Genomic DNA, 8,469 nt, shown 5'->3' with positions numbered 1-8,469 from the left:
TGTAGTAAAAAGACTTTATTAAGAAGGCTTTGGAGTCAAAAAATAAAACTCTTGATACAATTTTCTGAACCCTTAAGTCAGCTCAGCAAATATATAATCAGTAATTTAGCTGTGTAAGATTAAAGGTCCGTTACTTTAAAATAAAATATACTTTAGTTTTTAAAATTTATTCCATAAAGTACATATTTCCCTATAAATTCGCTACATATACACAAGAGGTAAAAAGTAAAAGTTTAAAAAAAAAACAATTTAAAAAAATGTAAAAACTGACAACATAAACCACAGCAGAAGGGGATTAATAATTAAAAACAAAAGTTAGAAACCTCTGGTTGGGATGCGCCTCACCCCGCCCCCGCCCCCTCTGACCTGGGCGGGGACTGACATACAAAAGGGTGACAGGTTAGCCCCAAAAAGGGAGTAAAAATGTCGCCATCCTCCTGGTGGAACTTTCTGCAGAGACTGAGGCAGACTCTGAGACCTCCTGAAAACAACACTGTCAGATCAGAAATCCACGCCATAGAAAAGGACAACCGATTGTAAAAATCGTGGTGGTTTTTCTTAAAAAGATCACCCTGGGGGGCGGGGGGTGTCTCAAATAAAAAGTGCAACAGACCTTTTCTCTCTGGTTTATTTTAACCTGTCGACTCAATACTGTTATTTAAGAACTGAGGTGCCACTGGGCCACCGGGTCGTTGTCTCCACGCCTGGGACCGGAGTTAAAGCTTGTCTGTAAACACTGGCCACGCTGCCCTCCCCTCCGCCCCCGTCCCTCCCCCCTCTACTCCCCCACCCAGGCCCAGAGAGTGCGTGAGTCCACACCCTGCACCCACGGGCAGCCACGGGCGTGGTGAGGTGACCCGCTAGGAAAAGATATGAATGGCCTGGGTGGCGGGCGTGCGGCAGGCGGGGCACTCAGGCTCGCTCTTGCCGCAGATGCGCACGGCGCAGTCCATGCAGAAGAGGTTGTGGCCGCAAGGTACCAGCGCTGCCATCACCTCGCCCTCGGCGCATACCACGCACTCCCGCGCCAGGGCTGGGGCGGAGGCCGGGGCCGCAGACCCGGAGCACGCTGTGGCTGAGGGCTTGCGGCTTTCGGAGGTGCTGGAGTCCAGGGAGGGGCATGAGGAGGCCGAGGAGCTGCTGGGCAGAGAGGTGGCCGTGGAAAAGCTGCCACTACTTGAGAAAGATGAGAGGGAGCCCTGCGCGGGCCTCCAAGGCAGGGCGCCCACCGGGTCAGGTGCGGTGCGGCGGGCCAGCGGAAGCTCCAGGCCCAGGCCGCTGGGCTCGGGCAGCGTGGGGGAGTGTCGCGGGGTGCCAGCCCCACTGCTGCGCCGGACACCTGGGGTGGGTGGTGCGGGGGCCCCGTTGACCGCTGAGCAGCTGCTGAAGGCCGGCAGGGGCGCAGTGCGCTCAAAGGGGGCCCAGATGGTGGCTGCCGCAGGCACTGTCAGGTCCAGCGCCAGGAAGTCGAAGCCAAAGTCACAGTCCTCAGGAGCGGGGGGCCCCGAGGGGGCCCCCGGGCCGTCGCCGCCAAAGGTGAAACCCCCGTTACCTGAACCACCGTAGGGACTGGTGGGGCCCGTGTCTGGCACCGGTGGTCCCCCACGGCTGCCCGGGTAGAAGGCCTCGACTCCCCCCGGGGCACCCAGGGCACTGTCCCCACGGAGGCTGGCTGTGGGTACGGGGGGCCGCCGCCCTGGGTTGGGGGTCTTGGACCAGAGGCCCGCAGCCGCCCCGAGCAAGTCCAAGCAGACGTCGGTGCCGTTAGCGTGGAAGTCGCTGTCGGGGCCTGCGTCGGTGAAGGCGCCGGTGCGCAGCGTGATGTGTGCCTCGATCTCCTCGCGTGCCCGGTCCACGTTCTCAGGCATGCCTGTCACGGCGAACACTGGCTCCTTGTCACGCCCTGGCGTCACGATGTATGTGTGCGTCCGCTGCTGGATGCGCTTGATGGTGGCGCCCTTGGGCCCCACCACCAGCCCCACCACGCGGTAGGGCACGCGCACCTGGATGGTGGTCTGTCCCGGGAGGTTGGGTGGGCCCTGTGCTGCGCCGGGCAGCCCGCCGGCCTTGCTGCGAGTGGCGCGGATGACGGAGAAGTGCTCGGCGGCCGACAGGATCTCACGCTTGGCCATCTCCACGTCCTCCTTCCGGCCAGTCACGATGAAGACAGGCTCCTCCCCGCGCACTGGAGTCTTGATGTATGTGTTTGTCTTGGCACGCAGAGCCTTGATCTTGCACCCTAGAAGGGAGGGGTACACAGTGAGGACAGGGACCTCTGACCTGGAAAGCCCTTCCAGGGCAGCAGCTGCAGGCGCCAGCCAGCCGGGAGCCCCCAATGTGGGCTATGGGCTCTGCAGGCGATCATCTCCGCCGCACATCCTGTCCCCCCCGATCCTGCGCCTCAGTTTCACCTCTGGTCCTGGGTACCCAGGGTTGGCAAAAAACCAAGAAGGCAAGGATGACTCCCTTGTGAGCTGCAGAGCATCTCCCAAAACTGATGTCCACCCAGACCCTCAGAATGGAATCTTACTTGGAAATAAGGTCTTCACAGATGTAATTAGATAAATCCACAGTGGGGTAGGGGGGGCTGAATCCCATGACTGGTGTCCTTATAAGAGGAGGGACACAGACACACAGAGAAGACAGCCATGTGACAAGGAAGGCAGGGGTTGGAGTGTTGTGGCTACAAGCCAAGGGCCGTAGCACGCCTGACAGTCTCACCAGCAGCTGGGAGAGCATGGGATAGACCGTCCCCTAGACCCTCTGGAGAGAGCGTGGCCCTGCCAACACCTTGATTTCAGATTTCCACCCTCCAGAACTGAGAGAGAATAAATTTCTATTGTTTCAAGTCAACCAGTTTATGTCAGTCCTAGGACATGAACACAGACCCTCTGACACCAACTCCCCATGTGATGGGCAGGGAAACATGTTCAGATTGTGGTAGCCACCTGTGATTTCCTCCTGACCAAGTGACTCTCCCATCCCAAGGGGAGCCAAGGTCTCAGCCAGACTCCTGGGCCTGAACTCAGGACATTTCCAAAGGTCTGGGTGGTCCTGGCCTCTAAGCGATGCTTGGGAACACACAGTCACATGGCATTGTGGCTCATCCTCACTGTCTGGGCTAGAATGCAGGGTCCCAACCTGTGGAGGGATGCAGGAGTGTCTGGGGGAGACGGGGGTCAGTCATGCAGGGTCTCTGATGGCGGCACCTGCCCAGGTTCCCTGATAACCCCCCCCCCCCCCCGCCACCTCAGGCTCTGTGGAGGCTAGAGGGACACAGGGATATTGTGTCCATACAAGAGGGTGGCATTGAGAGGAATAACTGTTGCTAACTTCATCATAGAAGAAGATACAAAGTTAGCTGGACCAGGGGTTTGCCCAGGAAGGAATCAAGGAGGTGGGGCCTGGGCCGGGGGGGCTGCTCCGCACGGAGTGTCCCTGGGTGGCCCCACCCAAGCCAAGGAACACAGCAGCCCCCCCACCCACTTCGAGCAGAAGCAAGACGGTTGAATAGGGGTCAGAAATCTCCCCGAGTGGCTGCCTTCTTTCATCTCCAGGCCCCCCCACCTCCTGGGTCCTGAGCCACTTGTCCCCCATAGCTGCGTTGCCTCAATGGCACCCGACTAAACCCACTGTGACCTGCTGTCTCCACTCCTGCCCAGGTGGCCCCTCCCTACTTGGCAGCTGGCGTGAGGGGGCTTTCAAATCACACGAGGCCTGCCTCTCTCCTGTAGCTGCTCCCTGCCCTGCTGTCCCCACATGACCTTCCCCCACCCCCATTCCTCTACGTTCTCTGCGTCAAACTGAAACCTGGCGCCCCTTCCTCCTCCAAGAAGCCCATCCTGACTGGGCCAGACCTCAGCACGATTCCAGAGTTTCTGCTTATACTAAGTCTGACTTTCTGAATGCCCCGAGGCCGAGGAACTGTGTTCTAAGGGCTGGGTACTTGGGATTACCCTGGGCCCTTGAGGGAAACTTCCCGAGCCCCAGCTTCCTCAAGGAGGGCTGAAATACCCAGCTTCACAGATTCGGGGCCTGGCCCCAGGCAGACACCCAGCCCTTGTGGGTCTCAAGGGCGGCTATTACACCTTTACCTGAGATGTTCGCTTCTAGCAGAGCCACACTGAGGGGAGGGGAGCGAGGCCCAGAGAAGGGGCAGGGGATCCGGGCCCTCCACTGGCCCTTTGCACAGATGGGGAAGCGGGCCTTGTTCCCAAGCGCACAGAGCTGGACAGGCTGGAGCCGGCCAGGCTGTGGAACTCCGTGTCGACGTGTTTGGTGTCTTGGGTGGGTAAGGACAGGAGAGGTACCATGCAGCTTCCCCTTGGGTGGAGCCCTCAGGGCCCAAGAGGACCCCAATTCACTGACTGCACTTCAGCTGTGATACCCGTTGGCCCCCAAACCCCACCCACGCCAAGGCCCTGCGAGGGGGCAGAGCTTGAGGAGGTGGGACTGCCCAGTCCAGGTAATCGGGACCCATGAGTGGCCCCGGCCACACCTCTCCCCAATGGGGATGATAGTACGGCAAGAGTGGGTTGTGACGGGGCTGAGCCCTGCCCCCCGTCAGTGGGCACAGGCTGAAATGCAGATTCCTGAGCACTGCCCCCTGGACTCCAACTCGGCGCTGGGTGTACCTGGGAATGTGGTGACCACCCCCATGGCTGGCTCGGTCCTGCCCCAGGTCCCAGCAAACCCCAATCCACTGCAGCTGGGCCCTCCCCTCAAAGTGGGGAGGCTGAGAACCCCCAGGGGAGCCTAGATGGGGGCAATCTTTCACCTCCCATCACTCATATGACCCTGTTCTGGGGTCCTGGTCACACTCGTGTGCTGGGCACCCAGAGAACCAGGCCCCACGGGTGACCACAAGCTACACTAATCAAGGAAACGTCAAGGCGGTGGGGGAGAGGGGAGCAGAGGGGGCCGCCCTGGGAAGGAGGACGGGCTGGGGCAGCACTCCAGCTGTGTGACAGTGAGGAGAGTTCGGGAAGCAGGACAGGGCTGGAACAAGTCCCCACAATTAAGCAGGGCCAAAGTGGGCTGCAGTGCTGGCTGGGCCGCGTCACAGCACGGTGGTCTGCGGGGAAGCTGGCTTGTCTGTGACGCAGGGGCATAGAACGCTCCTACACAGGCAGGGCAGGTCTACACTTGCCAATACAAGGAGCCCCCAACCCAGGCCCGGGCACCCCTCTGTATGCCCCACAGCGGATAGACAGGAACACCAAGGCCTGGACCCCAACCCCCTGCAGTGTTCCTGGCCACCAGAAAGAGCACCTGATGCCCCTGGGGATGGGGCCAGGTGTGTGTGGGGGGCTCCTGGGGGAGGGGAGGGGAGACCAGCCAAGGAGGAATAGTCCCAGGCCGTGGTCCTCAGCCTGACAATGATGGAGGGGACCCAGGGCTGTGGGTCCCAACTCTGCCTTCAGCATTACTCATTCACTCCTTCCAGAAGGTGCAGCAGGCACTGCTATGCAGTGCTGAAGACCCAGTGACCAAGCCCAGGGTTCAGACACGGATGGCAAGCGGGGAGGGACGGGCCCAAGATCACCCATGGCCAGTGTGTGACAGCCTCCTAGATGGCCTTGCTGACCGGCTGGAGGGAGAGGCCCACCCCACATCCTCTTGGAGTCCCCACTTTTCCTGTCTGTAGAATGGTGCTGCCTCCTCCCACCACCAACCCAGGAGCTTTGGAAGGTGGCAGTTCTGTCCTGGGCCACCCCTGCTCCCTGCAGGGAGAGAACAGTCAAGGAGACCAGGGTTCAAATCCCAGCCCTGCCCCACCTCCGGCTGCCTCCTCCTTCAGTGCCATCTGGGGGAGGGGTAGCCCTGGACTTGGAGTTTGACAGAAATGAGAGTCAGGGCAGGCTGTGCTCCCTGCACTGGGGAGAGCCTGCGCAGTAACAAAGGGCAGTTTTGGTGTCCAGGGACCCACAGGGGGGAGAGAGGGGTACGTGACTGGAGGAGGGGAGCAGGTGGCGCTGGGACAGTCTTCCAGGGTGTGCTTGAGCACCAGGTGGGGAGGATGGGAGCCACAGATGGTACTGGAGCTGGGGCAATACAAGCCATCCAGCATCCACGCTCCCTCCCCTGTACACAGCACCCCTCTTGCAGGGTGGCTACTGGGTGCCAGCCCAGGATTAGAACCAGCCTCCTGCTTAAGAATCTACACCAAAACCCCGAGGGAGGTGCTCTCCACCCACCACAGAGAGGGGCTCACATTTGCTCAGGGTCACCCCATTCTACAGGGTGAGCTGTCAGGGCCCACCATACCCCCAGAGCCTGCCTTGCTGTGTGCCACTGCAAGGCTGGCACCCAACAAATGGGTCCCAAATGCACACCCAGGAGGCGAGGGTGGAGCCTGAGACCCCAGGTTTGCTCTTCCTCCTCCAGCACACCACTCTGCTCAGCCCAAGGCCAGGGGCCCAATGTCCTCTGCCTGACTCCCACTGCCACCCACGTGGCGAGGCCTCTCTGAAGGGAGCCTTGGGTGCCAAGACACGCATATTCCCATGGAACATTCCCTCCCGCTCCAGTGCCTTGCAGTTCAGCCTAGTGACGTTGGGCAAATGACCCCCAGGCCTCACTTTCCATGCCTGCCCGTCTGCAGATTTCTGGGCATTCAGTACATGGCAAATGTCTTAGTACACGTTCCAGGGCATTTATGGGGAATAGGGTCAGGGACATGGAGGGCTTACATAGGAAGGCAGGAAGAGTATCCGAGTGTAACTGTCTGGTCTAGGTCTAGCCGTGCCTGTCCAGAGTGACGTGTCCCCTTTCCTCACTCTCACTCCTGAAGGCACTATGCTTTGCCCTCCTTTGTCCACACATGGAAAGGACAAATGAATGACCAGAGGGCTTGCTGGAGGAGCCGCTCCACCCACCCGGAAGTATGAGAGGGCCGTGTCCAGAGCATCCCTGTGGTCCCCTCCCTGTGGAGGCGGTGAGGGGAACAGGTCACTTTGTCATTCAAGCCATCCCCACCCTTCCCTGGCTCCTGTTCCCAAGGGTGCAGAGGCCAGGACCCCCAACCCAGGAGAATCTTGCAAGCCCCACCTTAAGCTCCGCCCAGGCCCCACCCCAAGTTCTAGAACCTGGCTGACCACAGGCAGCCAGTAGGAAACAGGAGGTGCGGGCAGAAAGGCAGGAGAAAGTTGAGGCCGGTGGGCAGGCGGGCTAACAGGGTGGGTGGGTGTGTGCTGGGCCCGGCACTGCCCACCACCCTCCGCCCGCCCCGCAGCTCCAGGGCCAATGAGCGGCGGCCGGCCTGATGTCACCCTGCAAATCTCAGCCTGGCTCTCTAACAAAGAGAACAATGGGGAGGCCACAGGGACGCTCGGGCAATACTGCTACCCAGACCCTCACACCCAGGACCTGCTGCCCGCCGGCCTGCCAGGCCAGGGCCATGGGGTTGTACCCCAGGAACCGCTTTTATAGCTGTTCCTTCCACACACCCTAAATTCCTGACTCGCCCTGAGAGGAGGGTGGGACCCTCTCTCATCCTGTCCTGTGCCCCACCCCCAGCAGGATCCCCAGGCTGGCAAGTCAGGGTGTACCCTCTTTGTGCAGCCAAACTTATCTTCTGACCCTGCCTGAGCGCCCCCCCAACCCCGAGTGGGCACTCCCCATGCCTGTTTGGGGTGTGAAACGACCCCCACCCCACCGGCCCTGGTTCCCGGATGGCATAGCCCAGGGCCTTGGCAGCGGCGCCGCACACGGGGGCCCTTCGGGGATGGAGGCGCCGGGACAAAGGCAGCGACGGGGCCGAACCGCGCAGGGGAAGAGCGCAGGCTGCGCTCAACTTTCTCCCGCGGCCGGCGGCAAGACAAAGGCGCACAGGCGGCCACTGAGGCCCGAGCCCACGCGGGGCGTGGCCGCGGGCTGGGATGGGCGGCCCTGTCCCCGGAGCAGCGACGCGGGGACCCCCCGGGGCGGCGTCCCCCAAGGCGGCCACTCACCCTGGCGCCCCACGATCTCGGCGACATGCTCGGAGCTGGGCACCGGCACGCACTCGGTCATGTTCACGCTCTTCTTGCGGCTGCCAATCACGCTCATCTGCTCTGCCAGCAGTGTCGCGGGGCCCAGGGCTGCGGGGTGGGGCGCAAAGCCCGCGAACACGTCGGGCGGCGACGGCCGGGGCGGCGGGGGGCTCACGTCGGGTTCCGGCAGCGGGCCCGGGGCCACGGCCACTTCGGACCTGTCCGGGGGCGCAGGCTCGGCAGCGGCCCCGCCGTCCCCGCCGTCCGCGGCCATCCCCTCCTCGTCGCGGCCGCCAGCGCCGCCCAGCCCCAGCACCGAGAGCTGGTCCAGCGCCAGGCGCAGCGCAGCGGCCGCGTCGTCGGGCTCGGGCGGCGGCCGGGGCGCGGGCGCGGCCTCCTCAGCGCCTTCGGGCGCGGACGGCGGCGGGGGGCACGGGCTGGGGTCGCCGCAGGCCGCGCCCCCGCCGCCGTCGGGCTGGCCGACGGAGCCGGGCAT

The 8,469-nt window shown here is 62.0% G+C and overlaps 1 protein-coding gene across 1 annotated transcript; it reads right to left on the bottom strand.

Moving 5' to 3' along the window:
- Positions 1–8,469, bottom strand: MEX3D (mex-3 RNA binding family member D). Its single transcript, XM_033135259.1, has 2 exons — positions 7,953–8,469; positions 1–2,239 (listed from the first exon to the last, which is right to left on the bottom strand). The coding sequence occupies exons 1-2, from the start codon at positions 8,467–8,469 to the stop codon at positions 861–863; spliced, it is 1,896 nt and encodes a 631-aa protein (XP_032991150.1). The 3' UTR covers positions 1–860.

Source organism: Rhinolophus ferrumequinum, chromosome 18, assembly GCF_004115265.2.
Source record: "Rhinolophus ferrumequinum isolate MPI-CBG mRhiFer1 chromosome 18, mRhiFer1_v1.p, whole genome shotgun sequence".
Lineage (NCBI taxonomy): Eukaryota > Metazoa > Chordata > Mammalia > Chiroptera > Rhinolophidae > Rhinolophus > Rhinolophus ferrumequinum.
Note: the sequence above shows the minus strand (reverse complement) of the source record. Positions and strands in the feature narration are given on the sequence as shown.